A 26,650-nucleotide genomic window follows, 5' to 3' on the forward strand; every position below is an offset into this window, starting at 1 on the left:
ATCCGAAGCAGGCTCCAGGCTCCGAGCTGTCAGCACAGAGCCTGACGCGGGGCTTGAACTCACAGACCGCAAGATCATGACCTGAGCGGAAGTCAGGCACTTAACTGAGCCACCCAGGCTCCTAAACCACTTTAATTAAAACACTTTCTTTGAATTGATAAAATGGCACTGGCTGGGGAGGGAGCTTCATTATGAACCAGCAAATAGAAAACCATGGGTAGAGAATATAACCTGTCCTTCTTTCTGGAACTGGCCTTGGGGTAATTATTGGTGTCTAGGACTTCTTTATGTACTGCATGTTTCTCCTAAGCTTGACCTACATCTCAGTCAGGGTTCTTTGCCTGGGTCCGGGGATAGTGTGACCCAAACAATCAATGGCCTGGGTGGTATTACAGGTGTCTTCGGTTTCTGTTTACCATTTACCATTGTGCATGACAACTCAAGGGTGTGGACTGTCCATAACCCTCCCAAGCCCCATTATTCAGCATCAACTCTATTCTTGTCTGTCAGTATCAGCTACTGTGGCTTTTTTATCCCTCCAGTGGCATGGGACATATGGAACAGAGAGCATTCGACCTTCACTGCACCCATTGTTATTCCTAATTGGAAGACTTCCTCCAGGATTAAAACCTTTACACAAGCATAAGTCAGAATTGAGAAACTAACAATTCTGAACATGGGACATTATACCCAGACGTGCCAGATAGTACAAGGAAATGCCCTAACCATAATGTCTTTCCAATAACTACTGTAAAACCTTCCCCCTTTTTAATAAAAAGTTTTAATGTTTATTTGAGAGAGAGAGGGAGAGCAGGGGAGGGGAAGAGATGGGGGGGAAGAGAGAGAGAGAGAGAGAGAGAGAGAGAGAGAGAGAGAGAGAGAGACTGGGAGAATCCCAAGCAGGCTCCATGCTGTCAGCAGAGAGCCCTAAGCAGGGCTCAAACTCACAAAACTTGAGATCATGACCTCAGCTGAAAGCAAGAGTCGGATGCTTAACTGACGGAGCCCCCCAGGCACCCCATCCCTTTTAACTTTATAAAACCATTATATTTTTCCTTTCTTTCTTGCTTTTTTTTTTTTTTTTAAAGTCTCTCCTAATGGCAGCAGAAGCTTTAAGTGACCAGGTGGCATTCAGCTTCTGGTTTAATGATACCATTATTACTTCCCCTAACAGAAGGATTCCTCTACTTGGTGCTAAAACAAACCTCCCTAACACTAGAACCCAGAAATCTGAGAGAGACAGAGAGAGACAGAGAGAGAGAGAGAGAGAGAGAGAGAGAGAGAGAGAGACAGGGAGAGAGAGACAGAGAGAGACAGAGACAGAGACAGAGAGAGAGACAGAATCTTAAGCAAACTCCATGCTCAGCACAGAGCCAGACTCAGGGCTTGATCCTGTGACCCTTGGATCATGACCTGAGCCGAAATCAAGAGTCAGACACTCAACCGAGCCACCGAGGCGCCCCAAAACATTTTTATGTTTAACCTGAGTGACTAACATTTTCTATTACCTTTTAAAGTTGACAAGCCTTGATTTATAGTGTATGCTATTAAGTACTCCCATCATACTTGAGTTAAAGTTACCAGCATGTTGTCACTGAATGCAGAGTTGGAGAGAGAGGCACAGCAGCAACTATTATATGGTGTGTCCCCCCTACAAATGTGAGTCATACATAAAATATGTAAATAAATGCTCAAAACTATTTGCAAACTATTGTGCTTTTATTATAATCTGTCCATTATAGTATAAATTTATACTATAACCCATAAACATATATATACAATATATACATGTTATATATTACCTAATACAAACGTGTATTTATATGTATATATTTCTACACACCCACACATATAAACACACATATACACCTTTTAACAACCAGTTCACAAAATGTCTAAACATATAACAATTAACTCTTGCAAGCCAGAATGAGCCTGTCCAAGCACACCACTGAATCAACCACTTTGCCTCTGGTGAGTTGCTGCTGGGGCTCAGGATCCCTGGGCTGCTCCACTTGCTAGAGATGAGAAATCCCTCAGGATACCTGGGTGGCTCAGTCGGTTAAGCATCAGACTTCAGCTCAGGTCATGATCTCGCAGGTCGTGGGTTCAAGCCCCGTGTCAGGCTCTGTGCTGACAAATTAGAGCCTGGAACTTGCTTCAGATTCTGTGTCTCCCTCTCTCCTCTGACCGCCCCCCTCAAAAATAAACAAACATTAAAAAAAAAAAGAAATCCCTTTCTAAGAGCATCCCCCCTTCCCAGGATGCCAGACATCTTAAGGACAGTGAGTAAAGAAATAGTGATGCTTTCCTCCTGGCACAGATTCAAGGAAAGGCATTTTGGCCCTGTCTCAGGGAGCCTAATGACAAGGTAAGTGAGAAACTCAGACATGAGAAAGCAAATTCAGCATCCCAAATTTTCCAGTTCCTTCCTGTCTATCAGGCAAGATCATTTATTGGCTTTAAATATCATTTAGTTTTGGTCAGGATTTAATAGATTTGCATTTATGTAGACAGAAAATTAAGAGAAAAACACTAAACTGCACAAATTAGGACATCAAATATACAATACCCGACGTACCTACCCATAAATACAACGCAGTTCAAAATTTTGTTCCAACGTCTGAGGTCAAGTACTATGAAAACCCATTTTTGCAAACATCTTGTAGATTCTGATAATAAACATTGATACTTTCGGGAGTCTTTCAACCCTTCTCTAACCTCTTTTCTTCTATATATCTCTAGGCCACTTTAGAATCAGATTTTTTTGTTTGTTTGTTTCTTTTTAAAATCAATGAAGCCACAGTGTTGGTGAGCTAAAAGGGAAACAGGTCAGGCTTCATCCACAGTGATCTCAGGCAAAGGGTAATGAGTTGGTATGGTTCCTTAAGGTTTCTTAGGGGCTTAAGAGTTTTAAAATCCCCAAATTCTCCCACAAACCATCATTCTTACAACCAGTATACCAACTGTCCTTCATGAGTGCCAAACATTTTCCTTAGGAAATCTGACAAAATTGTGAATTCACTTGGCGTTACAGCTCATTCTTTGATATTTAGCAATCACAGCCAGAGTGCTACAAGGAAGGCTTTCAAGTCTATTGCAAAACGGCTGGTGTTCTAGTCCATGCCTTAAAGCAAAAATTTAAGTCATTATTTCTTTTGCTTTATCTTCTCCAATTCCGTTATGCATGAACCTCATCCAAACCCCTTCAACTGGCACTTTTTGTCCTTTTGATTGGTCTAAAAATAATCTAGACACAGCTGACGAGCTGTCTTACTGTTGCTGTCAAGGCATGCTTCTTGCATAGCACAAAATACGAATAGGGGCCTTCTAATCCTTCGCTCCATTTCATCCGATAACCAAACTTTCATAATAACCCACATTTGCTGAGGATGTTTTGCCTGAAACCCACTCAAGGACACCAACTTCTGTATTGGTTAGGTTTCTTTGGTTGACAGCAAAAGAACTGAATATAATTTTAAAGTGAAAGCAAGATTACTAGTGGCAAACAATGTGGAAAGAACACGAAGCACGTCCTGCTCTAGTCATCAGAGAGGCAGGAACACAAGTTGTGGCCAAAGGATGACTCATTCTCCACTGTGTCCTGCGTCCCAAAGCGAGTTTCTGATTGGATTAAAAACTAGGTACAAATGGCAACACAAACGAAACCTCACTTAATGACATCAGAGGAAAAGTCTACATGTATTTCTGTGGGTGTGGCTTCAATTCGTATTGCAGACAAAAGTATCTGATATGTATGTTTTTTCATGATTTTAACTTTATAAATTTTAGGTATTTGTAACCGTGCAATTATATTATAGTTACGAAAATCACACCCTCAATTAGTAAATTATAAGAGGTCTTTCTGTATGAAAATCTACCCCATTCTTTTCAGTAACTATATAACCTACTGAATTTTCTATAAATTAACTGATTAGGTAACTAGTTTACTAGTGCTGGACATTTAAGCTGCTCCAAATTTCTTCCAATTCTATAATTAATGTGCATATGCATCTGTATTTCTGCACTTGTGCTTTTCAAGAAAATAAATTCCTAGATTTAGAAATGCAGCAGGGATTAGTCAACATTTAAAATGCTGACGGGTAACAAATTAGCTCTGAAGATAGCTTTTAATCAATTTATTTTCCCAATATATAAAAATACATTCTTCACATCTGCAACAGTACTGGATATTATCCATAAAATCGGGGCTGGTTTATGTTGGTGTCAAGGGCTTTTTGAAATTTCAATTTATGTGATCATTGTTGCAGTTAGGAACTTCCACGATTTTATTTGACGATTTCATTTTCACCATCTGTGAGTCGCTTGTTGATGTGCTTTGTCAGACTGTTTCTTATCCTTGCTGCTTCTCAACAGCACTTTTTTAGAAGGGCTATGGCCTTCATAACATGTATATGTTTAAAGATCTCCCAACCCGTCATGTTCCTTTTAACTTAGCATAGTGTCTTGTACCATGGAAAAGCTCTACGTCTTTTATGTGCTCCTTTCTGTCACCCTCTTTTCATGACTTCTGGACTCTGTATCCACCTTACCAAGTCTCCCTGAACTCAAAGGGTTACGAATATTCTATAGTCCCTTCTAAAATCTAAAATGTGTTTCCTATTACATCTTTAATCCATATTCAGTGAACTTCTCTGTAAGGAGTAAAATGTGGATTTGACTTTACTTCCAGTTGGATAACTAACTGCCAAACACCATCTATAATAATCCATCTCCCCCAGCGATGTATCAAAAATATTGCTTTTGCAGGGCGCCTGGCTGACTCCTTTGGAGGAGCACGTGACTCTTGATCTCGGGGTCCCCCACACTGGGTGTAGAGATCACTTAAAAATAAACAGAAACTTAAAACAATACAACTTTTGCAACAAACTGAATTCATGGGTATATAAAGTTTCCTGTGATGCTAGCCTATTTACCACTGTGCATGATTTTCGTAACAAAACTGTCAATGTAAAAAATATCCTAGTAATCATGACTGGAATTGAGTGAATGTAGACATCTTTATAATATTGAAAGTTTCATCTAGAAACATGTATGGATCTCCATTTATTCAGAACCTCCGGTCTCCTTCAGTTGAAATTAATAATTTCCTTTCTAGGGGTGCCTGGGTGGCACAGTCAGTGAAGCATCCAACTTCATGGCTCAGGTCATGATCTCACAGCTCGTGAGTTCAAGCCCCACATAGGGCTCTGTGCTGACAGCTCAGAGCCTGGAGCCTGCTTCGGGTTCTGGGTCTCCCTCACTCTCTGCTCCTCCCCTGCTCTTTCTCTCTCTCTCTCAAAAATAAACATTAAAATTTTTTTTTACAAAAATAAAAAAATAATTTCTTTTCTATACAGAACCATAAGTAAATTAATCTATCATTTCATTTTTGGGGGAAGCTGATATCAGAATTGAACTAGCCTCATGAAAGAAGGATTCCAAACACTTCAAAGTATTGCATTTTAAATATTTTTTCTATAGTCTACAACAGTTTAATTAGTGATTCCTTGAAAGTTTGGAATTAATCTGTGAACCCAGGTATCTTAAAATAGGCTAGATTATTCAAGGTCTCTACTGTTTAAGTCTTCAGTATTAAGGAATTTTTATTTTTTGCCTTGATTAAACACAGTCATACTTCTTACCAGTGAATTCTAATTCTTTTGTTTCAGTATTAGCCAGAGCTCTAGACACTTCCTAAAACATATTCTATGTATCAGGTCACACTGAATTTCTGCAGCAACAAAGAATACAGATTTGGAGGCACAAGAAATCCACTATGCTATTCTGTTAGGACATTGAACTTTAAAAACACTACGTGCTAATCCTCACTATCCACCTTAAGATATAGTTTCAGTTCCAAAATTATCATAATCTCCTAGTACTGATATACTGCTTTCCAGAGTTCACTGTTTAAAAATAATTTTAAGCAGACTCTTAATGACACCGCCTTAACATTTACCAAGTACTACTTGCTCTGGGTCAGGCACTATGCTAAGCACTTTATACACATCGAATAGTTTACATTTTCATAACCAGGGTTTTAAGAGGAGGGTCGTTTAATTACATTTACATTTTTAAAAGACCACCATGGCAATATTGTGAAGGATGAACTTGAAGGGAATAATAGTTTTTATACTGGAATAGTCCACGTGAAATGACTGTGTTTTGGACTAGGGCAATGAGAACTGAAAGTGGATGAATTCCAAAAATATCTAGCAGATATATCCACAGGGCTTGGTGAGATTTGGGGTGGGGAAGAGCTGCATGGCTGAGAGGACTCTGCAGCATGAACTTTCTGATGATGAGTAAGGTGTGCACTTTGTCTGAAGACCTTCCCACATTCCTTACATTCATAAGACCTCTCTCCAGTATGAATTCTTCTGTGTAGATTAAGGTGTCCAATCTGGCTGAAGGTTTTCCCACATTCCTGACATTCATACGGTTTTTCTCCAGAATGGATTCTCTGATGAACAGTAAGAGATTGGCGATGGCTGAAGGCTTTACCACATACACTACATTCATAAGGTTTCTCCCCAGTATGACATCTTTGATGACAAATAAGGGAGGATTTTGTTCTAAATGCCTTCTCACATTCAACACATTCATAGGGCCTTTGGCCCGTATGGAGTCTCCGATGCTGAGAACGGGATGAGCTGTCACTAAAAGCCTTTCCACATTCACTACATATATAGGGTTTCTCTCCAGTATGAACTCTCTGATGTTGAATAAGGCGGGTAGTCTGGCTGAAGGCTTTGCCACATTCCTTACACTCATAAGGTTTCTCTCCTGTGTGAATTTTATGATGTTGGGCAAGGTGTGCCCTCTGGTTGAAAGCTTTGCCACATTCCTTACATTCATAAGGTTTCTCTCCAGTATGAATTCTCAGATGAGTAGCCAGCTGTGAACTAATGCTGAAAGCTTTTCCACATTCTTTACATTCATAAGGTTTTTCACCAGTATGAATTCTCAAGTGACTAGCAAGGTGTATACTCTGTCTAAAAGCTTTCCCACATTCCTTGCATTTATAAGGTTTCTCTCCAGAATGCACTCTTTGGTGTTGTGTGAGTGAGGCATGATGGCTGAAGGCTTTCCCACAGATGACACATTCATAAGGTTTCTCTCCTGTGTGAATTCTCTGATGGACAGTAAGGGATGAGCCATAACTGAAGGTTTTTCCACACACTTTACATTTGTAGGGCTTCTCTCCAGTATGAATTCTCCTATGCTGAATAAGGCCTATGTGATCACTGAAAGCCTTCCCACAATCAATGCAATCAAAAGGCTTCTCCCCAGTGTGGTAGTACCTCCAATGACGAATAAGGGACGTGTTCTGCCGGAAGGCCTTCTCACATTCAATACATTCATAAGGTCTTTTGCCGGTGTGACATCTCTGATGCCGGGCAAAGGATGAGCCGTCACTGAAGGCTTTCCCACATTCCTTACATTCATATGGCTTCTCCCCAGTATGAATTCTCTGGTGTTGAGCAAGGTGTGCAGGTTGGCTGAAGGCTTTTCTACATTCCGTACATTTATACGGTTTTTCTCCCGTGTGAATTCTTTGATGCTGAATAAGGTGCACGTTTTGGCTGAAGGCTTTCCTACACTCTTTACATTCAAAGAGTTTCTCTCCAGTATGTATCCTATGATGTTGAACAAGGTGCTGACTCTGGTTGAAGGCTTTCCCACATTCTTTACATTCATATGGTTTTTCACCAGTATGAATTCTCTGATGAACGGTAAGGGAGGAGCTGTGGGTAAAGGTTTTCTCACATTCATTACATTTAAAAAGTTTCTTTCCTGAATATGCTTTCTTGGGTTTTACTACCATGGACCTTTGAGAAAAGCTTTTTTTATCTGATTTATGGTTATAAACATTTTCCTCTACATTGTCTAGATGGACAAATTTGTTGGATTTGTTACATTTGTGATCTATTTCCTCAGTGAGGATTTTGTTATGAGTGATTACTTCTTGCCTGATAAATGTCTCTTGACTTACCAACTGCCTCTCAAAAAGATCTTCACATTTCCAGTTTTTGCTGAAAGTGGAATGCTCCAGTCCATAGCCTGTAATTCTCTCCATTAACACATCATCATACACGAAGTGCTTCAGAGATAATTCGTGTGTCTCATACATAGATTCCAAATCTGAAAGATACCAAATAAGCAAGTGTTTCCTTATTCATGGGATATAACAAAGGAAACATTTAATGAGGACAAGGGGATTCCAAAACAGTGAACCCCACAAAATGTGCTATGCACAGGAACATCAACTGAAAAATATGCAAGCAGATCTCAAGAGCTCAGGGAAACACAGAAAAGGTGATTAAGAAAATTAAATGAAGGTAATGGAGTCCTGGAGCAGTAGGCTACAATGACAATATTTTATTCTGCATTAACATGACTTACTGTAAATTAAATACCATTCCTGTATTCTTCCCTACTTCTAGTTGACTTGCATATACACGTAGGTTAATTTTGTTTAAATACCAGTATCATCACATAAGTACTGCTGATCAAAAATCTCTATAGATTCCCAGCGACTGACCACAAATACCTCATGCTTCATGACTTCCCTTGGGGTTTAGGGAAATCCTAATCTTTTCATAACCAGAAAATAGTGTTTGTGTGTACCATTGCTACATGGTTCAATAGTGAACTCTGCATTTCTCAGAGAGCCCTGAACTTGAGACTCCATATTAAGGCATTTTTCCACTCATCTACTCATTCTCACTTCTCAGGCCACATCTTAATGGGGTTAAGTCTTTTTTTTTTTTTTTAAAGTAGGTTTCATGCCCAGTGCAGAGCCCAATGCAAGGTTTGAACTCACAACCCTGAGATCAAGACTGGAGCAGAGATAAGGAGTTGGATGCTTAACCAACTGAGGCACCCAGGTGTCCCACCATAAGTATTTCTGAATAAACTAGTTTTACAATGACATGTAGGTGGGTATTGCTATTATTTAACATCTGTTCATTTTTGAGAGAGACAAAGAGTGAGCAGGGGAGGGGCAGAGAGAGAGGGAGACACCGAAACCAAAGCAGGCTCCAGGCTCTGAACTGTCAGGACAGAGCCCAATGTGGGGTTTGAACTCACAAATCGCGAGATCATGACTTAGGCTGAAGTCAGATGCTTAACCGACTCAGCCACCCAGGCGCCCCTGGGTATCACTATTATTAATTCTTTTTACTGCCACTTAAAATAAGTTTCTTGCTTTGCAAGCTAGAATATAAGCTTCAGGGAAGGAATATGCATGCTTTAAATACTGCTACTAAGCCGCTTAACATCTGTCACAGAAACTCAGGCATATAGAAGTTCTCAATAAATATACGAAGAGGAAATTTGTATCGAAGAGATGATACTAAGAGAAAACTTCAGGGGAAAGGTTGATATCAGAAAAGGGCAAAAGAGAAAGTGCTTTCCTTTCGTAACTTATCCATAGCAAATGACTGACTAATCCAACGCTCCCTGAAGCAATTTTCTATGTGTCAAGCATTAGGGACACGAACATAATAAAAGACAAGCTGTTCTTGAGTAGTATAGAAAGTGATGAGAAAGAGAAGACCAGGGACACCTGGGTGGCTCAGTCAGTTAAGCATCTGACTTCAGCTCAGGTCATGATTTTGTGGTTGACTGAGTTTGAACTGTGCGTTGGGCTCTGTGCTGACAGCTCAGAGCCTGGAGCCTGCTTCGAATTCTGTCTCCCTCTTTCTGTCCTTCCTTGCACTCAGTCTCTCTCTCTGTCAAAAAAATAAACTTAAAAAAAAAAAGAAAGAAAGGCAAGACCAATAAAGAAAGTAACTTGAGAAGAAAATATGAAATATCAATATGAAATATCAAGAGCCCATGTGGTAAAAAGCAAAATTGGTATAAGAGTTCAGAGACAGGAGAGATCAAATCTGCTAACTCAGTTAAGAAGGACTTTACGGTATTAACAAGCTTCCTATCCCAGGTCACTACTGATATCAGGAATACTCAGGCTTTGGTAATTCTAGAATTGACACCTGAAGGTTCAATGAACCAATCATCTATGGTTTTTCCTCCATAAACAAATGAGGGGAGCAACAGTGGACAGAGAAACAGAAAACTGGAGACATCACTGATTCTTCCCAGGAAGGTAGTCTTCAACACCAACCTCCCATGGGGAGCCATGGCTGTCCCTTATCTTTTTGGCCTTTCTCAACACAGATGCTGAGGTATCTTGTTCACTTAATAATACTTAAATCTATACCATGACTCAATATCCCACCAAATTTATAGGCTTCATCCCCTTTCCTTCTTTCTTTTTTTAAAAAATATGTATTTATTTTGAGAGAAAAAAGAGAGAGAGAGAGACAGCACGAGAGACAGAGTCCCAAGCAGACTCTGCACTGTCAGCACACAGCCTGGTGCAGGGCTCAGTCTCATAAACCTTGAGATCATGACTTGAGCCAAAATCAAGAGCTGGACACTTAACCTACTGAGCCACCCAGGCACCCAGGCCGCCCCCCCCTCCCCGCCTTCTTCATCTATTCTTCATAAGGCCAATTATTACCTCTTATCCAGAAAGTTCCTCTATTTCCCTATTTAAAGCTGATAGTAGGTTCCCACACAACCAAAGTATAAAGTGTGTCTAAGCAGGGCTAATTTCTCTTCCAATATTTGGGTATTTGGAGGACCCTGGAAGTCTAGGATCCAAATCGTCGCAAGACGTGAAGATCAAATAAAGAAGTGAAGGGAGAATCTCATAAAGGTGTTAACTACCGTGTATGATCTGAACATTCCCTTGTCTTTGTGAACTGTCAGTTGAGAGGGGGAGGCAGAAAATAGGCGTGTAAACCATAAACAGGTTAATTACAGCCTCTCCTGAGTGTTACAAAGAAAACAAACAGTACCTTGGTAGAAAGTAATTGGGCTGGAATAAGGGAATGTTCATTATATAAGGTGGTTAGGGAAGGCCCCTGATGAGATGGTTTTTGAGCTCTGGTCTGATAGTCAAGCATGGACAGAGAGCCAAGAGAAGAGCATTCTAGGCAGAGAAAACAGGAAATCCAAAAGTCTGAATCAGTAAAGAGCGTGGAAAGTTCTGAAAAGGTGCTACTGGGTAAGAGCAGTGCTTCTCAACTGTACCGTCAGGCACTTATTGACATTTGTAAGACACACAGAGGCCAAAGGATGATACTGCCTGTGACCCAGAAGCAAGCAAACTTGGAACTCAGAATGTCTCTGCCTCACCTGGTCTCTCAAGGCTTAGAGATTCGGTATGCTGGCATACCTTTAATGCACTTGAAGAACATCTGGGCACCTCACCTCATTTAGAAAGCTTTGCACTAATGTACAGTGAAAAAGCTAAAAAGTGTTAGAGGATAAAGTCAGAGAAGTAGGATGGAGCTGGTTACACAAGGGCTGGTAGGGGCTGGTCTTTCCCATTTGCGACAAGAAGGCAAAGAAAGATTGAAAGGAGTAGCATATGTTCTGATTTTTAAGCAGACCTAATTTGGGAGTTAAGTAAGGTTTAAGAAACAGACAAGCTTGTATAAGTCACATGGCAAAAGGAAGGAGGGGATGTGAAAGAGCTGGGGAGAGATTTCTGCAAAATGAGTTAGCTTATTAGAGAGAAGAGATACCTCCAAGTGGAAGAGAAGATGTTTGGGGAGCCCAGGCCACATAGTGAAGTTTCCGTTTTCTCCTCAGGCTTGGAAGGCTTGAGAAGAATTTCTAAGAAGCAGATGAAAGGAAAAAGTACCACGTTGGAAAACAGCTGAGCCATTACCTAGAAAAGATACCCCTACCGGGTTCTCCCACACTCACCTGGGCTTTCTGTCATCCCATTCTTTATCTCCCAAGGCTCTCCCCCTTGCTCCAATGAGGAGATCACATATGGCTTAGAGAGGCAAAGTCCTGCATACAGAAAAAAGAAGACATGAAAACTGGCCATGGTTTGGGTATTTCAGAACTATAAGCCAGTTTCTTAATACTGATGGAAGAAGACAGCACAAATGACTAGATGAAAGAGTAAAACACATTTTAAAGACAGAATACATAAAGCTTCTGGCATAGTCTAGTGGGACTGCCAACGGTCAACTCTATAAAAGTTAAACAATTTTTAAGGGGCTGGGGGCAGAAATGCTACCCAGCATTTTCACAGGATCATCAGACACCCAATAAGTGATGTACTATAAAGAGCCTCTAGAGACAGAGTTTGGAGTCTGAGTCAAGTTAACTGCTTTTAAAAAACAACACAAAACTCTTCAGAAGAATATAACAGAACCTACAGTCTCTATAATGTGTTATTTATAGTGTTTGAGATAAAATCCATAATTACTAGACGTAAGTAGAAAGAGGACACAGTGAATCACAGTCAGGAAAATAAGCAATTAATGAAGACCTAAGCAGTGATAACACAGATGTTGAAATTAGTAGACCAGGATTTAAAAACCACTGTTTTATCTATACCCAAAAATGTAAATGAAAATATGCTCAGAATTTCTCAGCAGAGAAACAGAAATTATAAAAAAAGTACCTAGTGGAAAGTTGAGAATTGAAAAATATGCTATCTGAAATTTAACAATCCATTACGTTGGCTTAATAAGACATTGAAGAAGATACACAAAGAGTCAATAAACTTGAAGTCAATATAAATTATCTAATCTAATCTGACATACAAACAAGAAAAGACTTCAAATAATGAACAGATCTTCAGTCACCTAGGGCATCATATAAAAGATTCTAACATATTTGTAATTCAAATACCAGAAGAGAACAGAAAAAAAATATTTGAAGCAAGTCAACAATTACTCAAATTTGCTAAAAGACATACATTTAGTTTCAAGAAGCGTGGTGAACCACAAGCCAGGATTAAGGAGGCCTTTTAGAGAACACAAAGCTAGTCTAGGGGCGCCTGGGTGGCTCAGTTGGCTAAGCGTCCGACTTCGGCTCAGGTCATGATCTCACGGTCCATGAGTTCAAGCCCCGCGTCGGGCTCTGTGCTGACAGCTCAGAGCCTGGAGCCTGCTTCGGATTCTGTGTCTCCCTCTCTCTCTCTCTGCCCCTCCCTCGCTTGTGCTTTGTCTCTGTCTCTCTCTCAAAAGTAAATAAGCATTAAAAACTTAAATAAAAAAAAAAAAAGAGAGAGAAAGCTAGTCTAGACAATGAGGTGGCCCCAGAGCTGGGAAGGATTCAAGTAAGTTTCCCTAAGAATATCTGAAGCCACTTTCATGGTTTGTGTCTCACCAGTTTGACTTATTGCCAGTTTATAAAAACATAGTTTTTAAAAATCCATATTCTAAATTTATAATAATTAGCTATATTTTTGGTGAACCTCATTACTCTCAAATGGGAATAACAACAGTACAGTAGGAGAGAAGAAATAAGGCAGCACAGGAGACCAGTGAAAAGTCACATCGTGCCCTGTGTTTCCAAATGACTAAAGGGCACACTCATGGACTATGTGATACATATCAAATCCACTGACTTAATCTGAAATTTTCATTAATCCCTGAATGTCCTCTGTTTCTTAGATTTCAATATACCTACACACAGTTAAAAAAAATTTTTTTAATAATAAATACAAATGTAAAGAGTCCCTAATGTAATTCTAAATTATGAAGAAGGAAAAATACTCTTACCCAGTGATACCAGGTTCCGATAGTTCTCCAACATCATATTCTTGTACAAACTTCTCTGAGCAGGGTTCAGCCATTCCCATTCCTCCTGAGAAAAGTCTATTGCTACATCCTTGAATGTCACCAAGTCCTGAAATAACACAAATACAATTTTTTAATGTTTATTTATTTTGAAAGGAGGGGGAGGGGCAAAGACAGAGAGAGAAAGAACCCCAAGCAGGCTCTGCACTATTGATGCGGGGTTTGATCTCACCAACCGCGAGATCATGACCTGAGCCAAAATCAAGAGTCAGATGCTTAAGCGACTGGGCCATCCAGGCGTCCTGATACAAATACATTCTTGATTAACTGATGTTCATTTTCATGCATAAATACAAGTTGAAGTTTTAAATTGTTCCTATTTTATGTGAGCAATGGCCCTTGGGGGAGAAAGAAAAATTAAACCATCATAACATGAAGCTCCAACCTAAAATAGTAGTTACTGAAGTGATAAATTGCACTGTATAAAAGGATGCTAACCCATTTCTCGGCATGGGGAAATACGGATAAGTGGCCATAGGGCACTAAATAAGAGCCTCAAGGAATGACTACATCTGTGGTTGAACCTTTAAAAACAACAAAAAAGGAATATCTAAGTTGATATTTTACAAATGGTACTCAATGGGACCCTAATGTTTCAGAAGGGAAGGGGCATTGAACTGAAATTCAAGGCCTGATTTTATTTTTTCTTATGCAATAAAAATAATGAATATAATCAGAATGCAATTTTCTCATGCTATGTCATTAAGAACTAGCATGACATGCCATACCAGAGTAAATTGGGTAGTAGTATGAGATCGCCCAACATAAGACTACAACACATCCAATTTGTACACTGAGTCTGAGTACAATAAACCTATATACTTAGCCAATATCAAAACGAAATCAGATAAATACAATTTTTCGTTTCTTAAAGAGTAAAATGCGTTGAGAAAAAATTAACATCCAGTTACAATCACCAGCATGCTCTAAGGAATTTTTAAAAATATTACGGGCATTTTTCATCTTCAACTTTATTTCCATTGAAAATAAAAATCTTTGGGGCGCCTGGGTGGCTCAGTCAGTTGAGCGCCCGACTTTGGCTCAGGTCATGATCTTAAGTTCATGAGTTCAAGTCCCTCACCGGGCTCTGTGCTTGACAGCTCAGACCCTAGAGCCTGCTTCGGATTCTGTGTCTCCCTTTCTCTGCCCCTTCCCCGCTCATGCTCTATCTCTCTCTGTCTCTCAAAGATGAATAAACGTTAGGGGTGCCTGGGTGGCGCAGTCGGTTAAGCGTCCAACTTCAGCCAGGTCACGATCTCGCGGTCCGGGAGTTCGAGCCCCGCGTCCGGCTCTGGGCTGATGGCTCAGAGCCTGGAGCCTGTTTCTGATTCTGTGTCTCCCTCTCTCTCTGCCCCTCCCCCGTTCATGCTCTGTCTCTCTCCGTCCCAAAAATAAATAAACGTTGAAAAAAAAAATTTTTTTAAATAAAAATAAATTAAAAAAAATGAATAAACGTTAAAAAAAATTTAGAAAGGAAATAAAAATCTTCATGTTCAATGCCTGATTTGCAAAGTTACCAGAGACACTGGTAACTGACTATATACGGAGCTATGCACAGAACATTTTAATTCGCTTTTTGACAGTAAACAAAGAAAGGTATGATACGGAGATATTCAATGTATGGGACTTCAGAAGATATACACACAGTTGAGAAAATGTTCCATATATTTTTCACATAAAGGTATTAACATTTTGTTGTTGTTGTTGTTTTATTTTCAAGTAATCTCTATACCCAATCTGGGACTCGAATTCATGACCCAGAGATCAAGAGTCACATGCTCTTCCAACTGAGCCAGCCAGGTGCTCCAGTATTAACAATTTAAGATTCACCTTGAGCTACTGGTTTTCCTGAATTCTGGTTTGCACCTTCTAGTTAGCTGAGGCTACCATTTTGGCTGATACCTATCATTTCACATGTTTCTATAAAATCAAATTCACTCACATGAATTTATCAATGCAAGCAAAAAGTGGTCACATTTTTTCCAATATTTGGTACAATTTGGTCACTAGAAAGGAAATGGGTGTTTTGGTTATTCCCCAAAAGAATAAATTGGATTGCTGTGATCCTGGTACTCCTGGTTAATTATTTTCCCAATGTTTATATGGATATCTTTACATATACATATGTCCAGCACTTAATTTTTTACTGATTATCTTATATTCAATGAAATTCTAATTTACAGCATTTGAAGAGCCTGTAATTTTTTTTAAGAAGTAACACATTTATTGCAAAGTATCCAATAATATATGGGATTTCCAGAAGGACTAAAGAATGAGGTTTGCCTGCTACAAAGAAGAAGAAAAGCCCAATTAGACCAAGATGGTATTTTTCCAAAATCCCATTCTCCAGTGTCACCCACAGCTAAGCATATAACATGCTAGGATTAGACCAGCAGGAACTTCAGCCAGTGCTGCCCCATAACAACCAAATCCCCTGCCAATACCGGCCATATCTGTCAATACGTGCCAACATGTTGGCTATAAAATCCTATTTCCCTGAACTTAACCACTGCTTCCTGTTGCTGGCTTCTGCCTTCCATATATCACACTGGAAGCCTCTGCCTGGCATATATAAGTCACATATAGAACGGTATTTGCAAAGAAGCCTGGGTAATGCAGTTTTTAGCTTTCTGGTATACCCCAATATACAGTAAAGAAAAATTGGCCATATACTAGGCCAACAAAAGCCTTCACAAATTTGAAACGCCAAAATTTTCAGGCTATTCTCTGGTCAGGATTCAGAGCACTTCAAAACTACAAAAAGATGAATTTAAAACCTTATCTATTTGAAAATCTACAAGTAACCAACAGATAGTAATAAAATTAAGCTACTAAAACAGGTAACAAACATTAGAGAGGACACGGAACACTGGGAGCCCTCACACACTGCTGCTGAGGCTGCAGAGTGGCACAGCCACTTTGAAAAAGTTTAGCATTTGTTTTAAGAATTCAAATATGAATTTACCGTACGACCCAGAAATTGTACTCCCAGATTAATCTGCCCATGAAAAATGAAAACCTATGTCCAAATAAAGACCTGCACATTTCACTATTTAACGTATACAAATTCTTTTTCCCCTTCTAGAATGGAGGTTCCACAGGGACACAGTCTCTGTTGTTTCTTGCTGCACTGCCAGAATCTGAAAGACTATCTCACATGGACAAGGTCAAAAGTATTTGCGGGGCTGCCTGGGTGGCTCAGTCAGTTGAGCATCCGACTTCGGCTCAGGTGATGATCTCCCAGTTCGTGGGTTCGAGCCCCACGTCGGGCTCTGTGCTGGCAGCTCAGAGCCTGGAGCCTGCTTCGGATTCTCTGTCTCCCTCTCTCTCTGCCCCTTCCCCACTCAGGTTCTGTCTCTCTCTGTCTCTCAAAAATGAATAAACATTAAAAAAATTTTTTTTTAAGTATTTGCTAAATAACTCTAAAGTAACCAGTTTAAAAAAAACTGCATGATTCTAATATTTGCTAGAAAAATAAACTTCTAAGAACAGTCAAGAGGCACACCTGGTGGCTCAGTCATTTAAGTGTGCGACTCTTGATTTTAGTTTAGGTCATGATCTTACGGTTTGTGAGCTTGAGCCCTGTGTCAGGTTCTGTGCTGACAGCACGGAGCCTTCTTGGGATTCTCTCCCCCTCACCCTCAAAATAAATGAATAAACTTAAAAATAAGTAACAGTCAAGAGAATTCTGAAGGAGTAATGGGAAGAGGATTAGCCCTTCCACATTATAAAATACCATAAATGCCCAGAGACAAGGCAAAGATTTCCCCAAACATGCTTTATACCATAAATTATTTCCACAATCTCCAATATTAGGATACCCAGTGAGATTTTATTCAGACTTCCCAAGCAGAAGTAGCTTGATAAAATGCTCACAGCTGACAAGTTAAGGACTCAAGACTGACATGTGAGGAGAAACAACAATAAATGCTAATCTAGACTGCTCACAGGTTACTATAATCTGCCAAGCATAGGTTCTGGTAAACATCCCACGCTTTTGGTTGAGAGCCCAAAGGAAGGACTACACCCCAGAATCGATGGTGAGCCAGAAACAACGCAGCTTTCAGAAGGACTGAGCCCCTGCCTCTCAGCATTTCAGCTCATGCCTAGACTGAGTTGTGCTTAGCACAGCTGTGTGCCTGAAGCAAAAGTGAACCATCCCCCCCACGGAGAAGTGGCTCACTGTAGGACTCGTGTGGAAGGATACAGGATAACCTAGATATGCAGCATCCAAGTCAGTGTTCAGCACACAAAAAATACCCCGCAACGACAGGGTGTGTCACCAGGACACAGGAGTCGCTAAAAGAGCTCCTAATGCCAAAGCTAGAATGATGTGAACAACAAAATAAAGTAGTATTGGTTTACAACCTATGGTACAAAATAAATATGCATGAGTCTACGCAGATACAAATAAGTGACTGCATAAATAAGTAGAGGAGAACAGACAAATGTCCGATACAGAAGGGTTCCAAATCATTTACTCAGATGCTCCACTCTCGAGAGAGAACACAACTTCCTGCTTCTTTTTTTTTTTTTTTAAAGTTTATTTAGTTTTGAGAGAGAGAGACAGAGAGAGAGACACACAGCATGAGCGGGGGTAGGGCAGAGAGAGAGGGAGGCACAGAATCCGAAGCAGGCTCCAGGCTCTGAGCTGTTAGCACAGAGCCTGATGTGGAGCTCAAACTCACAGACCACAAGATCATGACCTCAGTTGAAGTCAAGAGCCAAAGTCAACAGCCGGACATTTAACCGACTGAGCCTCCCAGGAGCCCCCATAACTTCCCACTCCTTAGCTGTGGGGTGCGCATAGTGACTTCCTTCTGAAGAGTACAGTATGAAAAAGTGGAACAAAGAATAACCTTACATTGGGGAAACCTGACAAACACTACCTCCACCAAGTAATCAGAGACAGTAATTCATCACATTGATGGCGTAAACCTTTGATATATGATGAAAATGGAACTTTACCTCTGTGATCTTCCTTCAAAAAATATATTACTACAGTCTAATCATGCAAAAAAACAGCAGATATGAGAGACATTCTACAAAATACCTGAGTACCCCTCAAAACTGACAAGGTCAATGAAAAGAAGGAAAGTATGAGAAACTATCGCAGCTTTAGGAGATAGAGCTACTAATGTAATGTGGTCTCCTGGGTAGCATCCTGGAACAGAAAAAAAATACATTAAATAAAAACAGAAAATCTGAACGAAGCATGAAGTTTAGTTAATAACAACATACCAATATTGGTTCATTAACTGTAACAAATGTACCATACTAACTAATGTAAGATGCTAATAACAGGGGAAGCTGACTGTGGTGTTTGGATGCTCCTAGTACTGTCTTCGCATTTTTTCTGTTATAAAAAATAAAGTTTACTTTTAAAATCTATTTCCAAAAAGTGAACACTATCAAGAGGAAGATGTCAAAGCTTCAAATTATCTCTAAGATTTTTTAATATACAAAGTCTAGCACTTAACCCAAAATAATGACACACATGAGACAAAATCAAGAGGAAAAAAATATGAAAACAGAGGGGCACCTGGGTGGCTCAGTCAGTTAGGCAGCCGATTTCGGCTCAGGTCATGATCTCGCGGTCTGTGAGTTCAAGCCCCGCGTCGGGCTCTGTGCTGACAGCTCAGAGCCTGGAGCCTGTTTCAGATTCTGTGTCTCCCTCTCTCTGACCCTCCCCTGTTCATGCTTTGTCTCTCTCTGTCTCAAAAATACATAAATGTCAAAAAAAAATTATGAAAACAGAAAGAAACTCACAGGAGATCCAAATGACAGAATTATCTGACAAGTATGGCAAAAGAATTAATATTTCTAAGGAATTAATACAAAAGATGTTGAACTTGGGCAGAAAATGGGGAATTACATTAAACAATCAGATAGACATTCTAAAACTAAAAATGCAATAATGGAAGCTTAGATTTGAAGATGGATTAACAGGAGATTGAAGAGTTGAAGAGGCACGCTGAGTTAGTGCCCTCTGGGAAAAGTGGGAACCAGGCCCTTCAAGGCCGCTGTGAATCAGGGAATTTTCAAAAGAAAAGAGGCATTATTAAATCCTAAAGAATAAGACTGCCTTCCTCGGATGAGAAAGGAAGTAACTAACCTGGGATATGGCTTTCACTAGTTCAACAGTCATTTCTGCCTTCCCTTCCTGGCTTCTCTCTTGGAGAACGGCAGTGTCCCAGAGGACAGGGCTGGAGGGACAGAAATGGGAGTGAGAAGGTGAGGCCTGCTCTGCACTCTCAGAATCATAAGCCTGAAAATTGTCTTCCTCTTCTTCCTCCCTGCTCTCCGTGATTCCTCCGCCCAAATAACCCGGAGATTCCAGGCACCCTGCGGCCACAGAGGACCGTAACTTACAAATGTCTCTCTTATGCTCAAGGCCCTAAATTTAATGTTTTTCCTAAAAGTTGCCTTCCTATTTTTTTGGCCTTATTTTTATAGGTAGAGGCAGACCTTTCCCTTGTTGTATCTCTGCTTCATGCTTTGACATGGTCTACAGTCTGAAAATCTGACTCCTAAGTGCACCGGAGGCCCTCCACCCAAACCCCCACAGGCTTCACCTGCCTCCCTCCATGGGACAATGGTCCCTTTAGCGTCCCATTCTGCCAGCTTCACTCTCACCTCCGCCTTCGGTCCCTTCGTGTGCCCTCCTTTTTGGCACCCAGAACTGAGGGTGTCTCCTTCTCCGGTCAGTCACCCCACCTATTGCTTTTTACTGGAATTCTTGAACGGGGAGCAGGGAATTCTGGTCTAGGAGTGTCACCTGAGCAACACACAATACCAAATCCCAACACACATCAAGAAGGTCGTGCTATCCACCTTCCCAGTAGTGTCCCCCTACACGTCAGTCACTCGGGGCCAGCTCTGAGCATACAGGGTGACGCGCCAACACGGACACGGGATCTCACCCACTGCCTGACCACAGAGGACAGAATCCCAAGAACCCACATCCCGAGGAAGTCACCTCAAATGCGGTCACATACACCACGGTCCCAGAGAGGCCCTGCAGGCCTTCAGGGGACAATCGACGCTTCACGTGGTCTCCCCCCTGCTCGCTTTGGTCTCACACACAACCACACCACTAGGTTTCCTCTCACACACAAACATGACGGTCTCTCCCACTCGAGGCTCGCTCGCGCACGTGCGCGCACGCACACACACACACTCTCTCAGTGGACTCCTTCGAAGACTCCTGGGTTCCTGTCACATGCAGGTACTGTTCAAGAACAAAATTCAACTGGGTAAAGTGTAAATTTCTAATTGGCTCCAGAACAGGCTACATGGCGTCCTGCAAGTGGAGGGGAGCTCCGACCAGTTGTACAAAACCGGTGTTTCAATGGGAAGGAGGTGGGGCAGGACTTTATCAGAAACAAAAAGGAAAGGACTGTTTCAGGCGGAGGGGGTCTCACGCAGATGACCTCTTCTTCCTTTGTGGGAGCGAGAGGGCCCATGCGACAGACTGCCTCATTGGTACCATCCAGAAAATTCTTGACTGGCCAGGTAAAAGTCCATTTCGGGTAGGCTGAACCTGCAATTAGGTTGGGTATTAACTAACTGCCCATCTGGGGACTCGGCCTAAGTGGTGCCAACTTGGGCCCGGGGCTTTCTTTTTAACACGACACAAACACGCCCTGCTCTCTCCAGTTGTCACTGCGCCCCTCCCCCCGCATCTCACACACACTAAACACGGAATGCCCGCTCTCACACTCAGACACACACACACACACTCGTACCTCATAGGCCAAACACACATACTGCAGTCTCACACACTCACACCCACATGCTCTTCGCACCTCATGCTTTCTCTCACACACACACCTCCCACCATCTCGGGCAGCTCACACTCACACTTTCCACCATCTCGGGCAGCTCACACTCTCACACACACACACACACCTCCCACCGTCTCTGGCAGCTCACACTCATCCCACTCAGTCTCTCCTCGAGGCTCGCACGAGAGCTCACTTTCCACACGCTCGCACCTCACTTGTCTCACACACCCGCCAGCATACCCCTGTCGCGCGGGCCTGGCGGGTCCGGCTGGCCCCACGCGCGCGCACACCCCGCCCCCCGGCCTCTCTGCGTCCCGCACACGCCCCCGCCCCGCAGCCTCGGCCTCCGCGCACCCGCCTCGCGGGCCTCTGGGAAATGTAGTCGGCACGGGGGACGCTCCGCAGCGGCGTCCGGACTCAGGCTCCGCCGTCGCGGTCAGGGCGGCCCGCCCCACCTGCCCGGCCCCCGGCCTCCGACTCCTGACCCGCCGGAACAGCCCACCGGTCTCCGCCCGGAAACCACCGCTCTCGGCCGAGGCGCCTCAGTGGCAAACGCCAGGGCTCCGAGCGCGCAGGCGGCGAAACTCTCGAGGCTGGCGGGGCGAGGGGGCGGAGCCCGAGCAGCGGGGGAGGGGCGGGGCTTGGCGGAGGGGCGTGTCCTTCTACTCGGGGAGGAAGCAGAGCGCCGAGCGTACACGCCTCCTTCCAGCGCCTCCGTGCTCGGAGGGCGTGGCCCGGGGGGTCGGGGCCGTGGCGGAGTTGGGCGGGAGAGTGCGCAGGCGCGCGGCACGCGCGTTTCCCCTCCCCTGGCTTGGAGACCGGAAGCGTCCCTAGTTACCTGGTCACACGTGCTATCTTACCGCGTGGCAGCCGGCTCCCTGGCGCGTTCAGGGCAACTTTGCTATGCGGCGCCTTGTCCGTGTGAGCGCGGGGTGGCTCCGGGCTTGGCCCGCGAGCCTGGCTCGTGGGGGCGTGGTTTTCTTCCTGTACTAAGTTTTGCCACGGGAAGAACAGCGTCCGGGAACTCCGGCTGTGTCCTATCACCAGTGTGACGACGACGACAAATTAGTAAATGTCTCTCCTGCCAGGCGTGTCAGTCAGTATTCTTACTGTTCGGAAGCAGTCTCTGCAGCCAGACTGCCCCTGACAGTGGAAGCGGCCCCTGCAGTGGGGGGAGACTAAAAAAACTATAGGAGAAGTCATGCAGGGGGACACAGCAGGGAAAAAAACAGGCAAAATTCCCTGGCCTCTTAATTAAGATCTGACTTTTAAGTGAATGAGCAAAATAAACGGTATATGCAAATGAATTAGTAAAATAAATAGTATGTCGAATGGTGGGAAAGGCTATGGAGAAACAGCAGGGCAGGGGGATAGACAGTGGAGGAAATTAGACTGTTTACTGTGGAGAAAAGAGGAGTGAAAAAGGAGGGAAGGTATCATCCATAATCCCACAACTCAGAACTACTGTGAACACAATTAACATTTGTAGCTTGTAGCTTAAAACATATTTTCCTTTCACACCCCGGTTGAGATCTCTATACGTAAATAAACAATTTAGAAAAATGGGACCGTAATGGTACATAATTCCCGTAACATTTTCCTCCATTATATGGTGAACACCTTTCTATATCACAAAGCATTCTTCTTTAGTCCATTTTTTTTTAGTTCAATTTTTAATAATTGCAATGTTAGAGGTGCCTGGGTGGCTCAGTCGGTTAGGCATCTGACTTTGGCTCAGGTCATGATCGTGTGGTTCGAAGGTTCGAACACTGGATCAGGCTGTGTGCTGACAGCTCAGAGCCTGGAGCCTGCTTTGTATATTCTCTCTCTCTCTCTCTCTCTCTCTCTCTCTCTCTCTCTCTCAAAAATAAACATTAAAAAATAAATAAAATAATTGCAATGTTAAAATTATTGATTGCCACAAATAATATGAGAAAAGTGCTCAAAATCTAGAATACTAAGCAAATTCTTAGTATACTTCTAGCTCAAGTCTTGGCCAACTGACCCTCCTGTCGGTGTAGCATGGATGCTTGATGAGTAAGTGTCATTCATTTCTGGGGTCAGAGATGCTCATATCTGTGAGGATATATGAACCACAGAGAATTGCATACTGTTATTTGTTACTGGAGAACTACAGAAAGCATTAGGATTAGAAAACAATATATTCTACTACCCAACATCTTGGTCTACCCTCCAGAGATTCTGGCATCCAACTATCTGGGCCAATTCTGCAGAAAAAAAATATAAACTCTGCACAAAATAGGAAAAACAGTTAGCACCAGAGAGTTACCAAAGGAGGCAACAATTGAAAACATAATGACCACAATTTTCTCAATTTGATGAAAGCATAAAACTGCAGATTCAAAAAGTTGAGTGTGCTGGGGAATCCTGGGCAGAGAGGGGACTCAAAACGTTTACAGTTGGATTCAGAAGCCCTCGCATGTAGCCCCATGGCAGGAGGCAGTGCTGGGTGCTGAAAATGGGGGGGGGGGGGAGGAGGGGAAGTCTCCTCATTGAGTCCTCCATCCAGACTACCCTCTCCTTCCCTTACTCCTTGCCCTTCTTCAAGCTCCCATCAAAGAACAGCTAATCTCCTGGCAGCTTCTGCATTTCCGTAGGAAAAATAAAGTGCCCAAATTCAACTGATAGGATGTAAGCAATGTTTGCAAGGGGGATTAAAGCTAAAGTGATCTTGATCTAGCGTATAATGAGAAAATAGCAACATCTAGCCATCTAATGTCCTTTCGTCATGCTTTGTGATTGCTATTGTACTTGTTAGTTTATATATTTACTCATTTATCTGTTTATTGTCTCTCTTCCTAGTGTGTGTGTTCTACGAAGATAGTTCTGTTTGTTTTACTTCTGTTTAGAACACTTCCTAGCATAAAGTGGTACTCAATAAATAAAATAGGATGAATTTTTTAAACTGATGTGTTGTAACACAGGAAACAAAAGATGTTGGCAAGGATGTGAGAAGGGAACCCTCTAACACTCACTGTTGGTGGGAATGCAAACTGGTGCAGCCACTCTGGAAAACAGTATGGAGGTTCCTCAAAAAGTAAAAAATACAATTACCCTACAGCCCAGTGAAGGATCCAAAAATACTGATTTGAAGAGGCTCATGCACTGTTATGTATAGCAGCACTATCAACAATAGCCAAACTATGGAGAGAGCCCAAATGTCCATCGATTCACGAAGGGATAAAAAAGATGTGTATGTATACAATGGACTGTCACTCAACCATCTAAAAGAATGAAATCTTGCCATTTGCAAGAGCTAGAGTGTATTATGCTAAGCGAAATAAGTCAGTGATAGAAAGACAAATACCAGGGGCGCCTGGGTGGCTTAGTCGGTTGAGGGTCCAACTTCAGCTCAGGTCATGATCTTGCAGTTTGTGAATTCGAGCCCCGCATCGGGCTCTGTGCTGACAGCTCGGAGCCTGGAGCCTGCTTCCGATTCTGTGTCTCCCTCTCTCTCTGCCCCTTCCCCGCTCATGCTTTGTCTCTGTCTCTCAAAAATGAATAAACATTAAAAAAAAAAAAAAGAAAGAAAGACAAATACCATATGATTTCACTCATATGTGGAATTTAAGAAACAAAAAAACGGGAAAATAAAAGGAGAGAAGGGTCAAACCATAAAACAGATTCTTAACTATAGGAGAACAAACAGGGTTGCTAGAGGGGAAGTGGGTGGGGGATGGGCTAAATAGGTAATGGGTATTACTTGAGATGAGCACTGGGTGTTACATTTAAGTGATGAATCACTAAATTCTACTCCCGAAACCAGTATTACACTATATGTTCACTAACTATAATTTAAATAAAAACTTTAAAAAATAATAAAATAAAAATTGATGTGTTCTATGTGTATTCTAAATGCCCACAAAGAACCAAAAGAGCTTGTCCGATGCGGAGATCACCCCATGTAGAGATGACTCCTGTCCCCTCCCAGGTGAGCTAAAGAAAACAAAATGAAATCCCTGGATGAAAGAAAAAAACGGACGCATTAGAAAAGAGAATGTGCTGAGTGAGTTTCACAGTACAGCGGCGCCACCTGCCGGACAAGGCGCCAAATACAACAGCTCCATCTCCTGGGAGCTGAGCTTTCTCGCAAGGCGGCCTGGGGATTCCCCCCTTCCCCACGCCCCATCCTCATTCCAAGGCCACTTAGACTGAATGGTTAGCAAGCGAGGGACGCAACAGGCTTTGCCGGCCAGAGGAAAATAGTCCATTCAGGAGTGGAGCCAACCCGGCCCTAGCGTTGTCTCAGTTTTACGTGAAGGAGTGGCAGACACCCTTTCAGGGAAGCTTTATCCTTCTCCCTAAAGATCCAGTAGCTCAGTGAGGATTTTGAATCGCAGAGGTTCCCCCCCACCCTCCCCGCCACGCGAAGTGCCTGGGTGCAATTCATTGATGGTCCAGCTAGGTGAAAGCGTATGGTATCTGTCAATGGTGGCATCTACCCAAACCTCTGCAGTAGGGTCAGGTGACAGAACAGGCCGGGAGGAAAGCCATCAGCCTTGCCTTGGACAAAACTCCAAGGACTAGACCTCACAAAACATTAAGAATCTGGAGGAGCAGTGACCTACTTACTACCCAGGCAGGATATAAAAGAAAGGGCAACTAGTTCTACTGATAATTTTACAGAATTTAAAAATCACAGCAGTTGGGGCGCCTGGGTGGCGCAGTCGGTTGGGCGTCCGACTTCAGCCAGGTCACGATCTCGTGGTCCGTGAGTTCGAGCCCCGCGTCAGGCTCTGGGCTGATGGCTCAGAGCCTGGAGCCTGTTTCCGATTCTGTGTCTCCCTCTCTCTCTGCCCCTCCCCCGTTCATGCTCTGTCTCTCTCTGTCCCAAAAGTAAATAAACATTGAAACAAAAATTTAAAAAAAAAAATCACAGCAATTGAGGGGTGCCTGGGTGGCTCAGCCGATTAAGCGGCTGACTTTGGCTCAGGTCATGATCTCGCGGTTTATGAGTTCAAGCCCCAGGTCCAGGCTCCTTGCTGACAGCTCAGAGCCTGGACCCTGCTTCAGATTTTGTCTGTCTGTCTCTCTCTCTCTCTCTGCACCTCCCCCACTCATGCTCTCTCTCAAAAATACACATTCAAAGAATGAATGAACAAATCAATGAATGAATGAACAAATAAATAAATAAAATAGTGAGAAGAGAAAGGGGTG

General features: G+C 42.5%; 1 protein-coding gene across 2 annotated transcripts; it reads right to left on the reverse strand.

The window, feature by feature from the left end:
- Positions 1-1,700: 1,700 nt before the first annotated feature.
- On the reverse strand, positions 1,701-21,744 carry ZNF471 (zinc finger protein 471). Of its 2 annotated transcripts, XM_043600054.1 has the most exons (5): positions 20,322-21,744; positions 19,801-19,891; positions 13,608-13,734; positions 11,791-11,880; positions 1,701-8,148 (listed from the first exon to the last, which is right to left on the reverse strand). In XM_043600054.1, the coding sequence occupies exons 2-5, from the start codon at positions 19,831-19,833 to the stop codon at positions 6,134-6,136; spliced, it is 2,265 nt and encodes a 754-aa protein (XP_043455989.1). In that variant the 5' UTR covers positions 19,834-19,891; positions 20,322-21,744; the 3' UTR covers positions 1,701-6,133. The 2 variants fall into 2 exon arrangements, with proteins under 2 accessions (XP_043455989.1, XP_043455990.1); XM_043600055.1 differs by lacking the exon at positions 20,322-21,744 and having other exon boundaries at positions 19,801-20,076.
- Between the last annotated feature and the right edge of the window lie 4,906 nt (positions 21,745-26,650).

The sequence above is a fragment of the Prionailurus bengalensis genome, chromosome E2 (genome assembly GCF_016509475.1).
Source record: "Prionailurus bengalensis isolate Pbe53 chromosome E2, Fcat_Pben_1.1_paternal_pri, whole genome shotgun sequence".
NCBI lineage: Eukaryota > Metazoa > Chordata > Mammalia > Carnivora > Felidae > Prionailurus > Prionailurus bengalensis.

What these genes read in the sequence shown, in the direction of transcription:
- ZNF471 (XM_043600054.1), bottom strand. Translation starts at nt 19,833, where the DNA reads ATGACTGTTGAACTAGTGAAAGCCATATCCCAG. An exon ending in TAGTGAAAGCCATATCCCAG is followed by an intron (nt 13,735 to 19,800) that starts GTTAGTTACTTC and finishes GTGTTATTTCAG; the next exon opens with GACTTGGTGACATTCAAGGA. An exon ending in TCGGAACCTGGTATCACTGG is followed by an intron (nt 11,881 to 13,607) that starts GTAAGAGTATTT and finishes TTCTGTATGCAG; the next exon opens with GACTTTGCCTCTCTAAGCCA.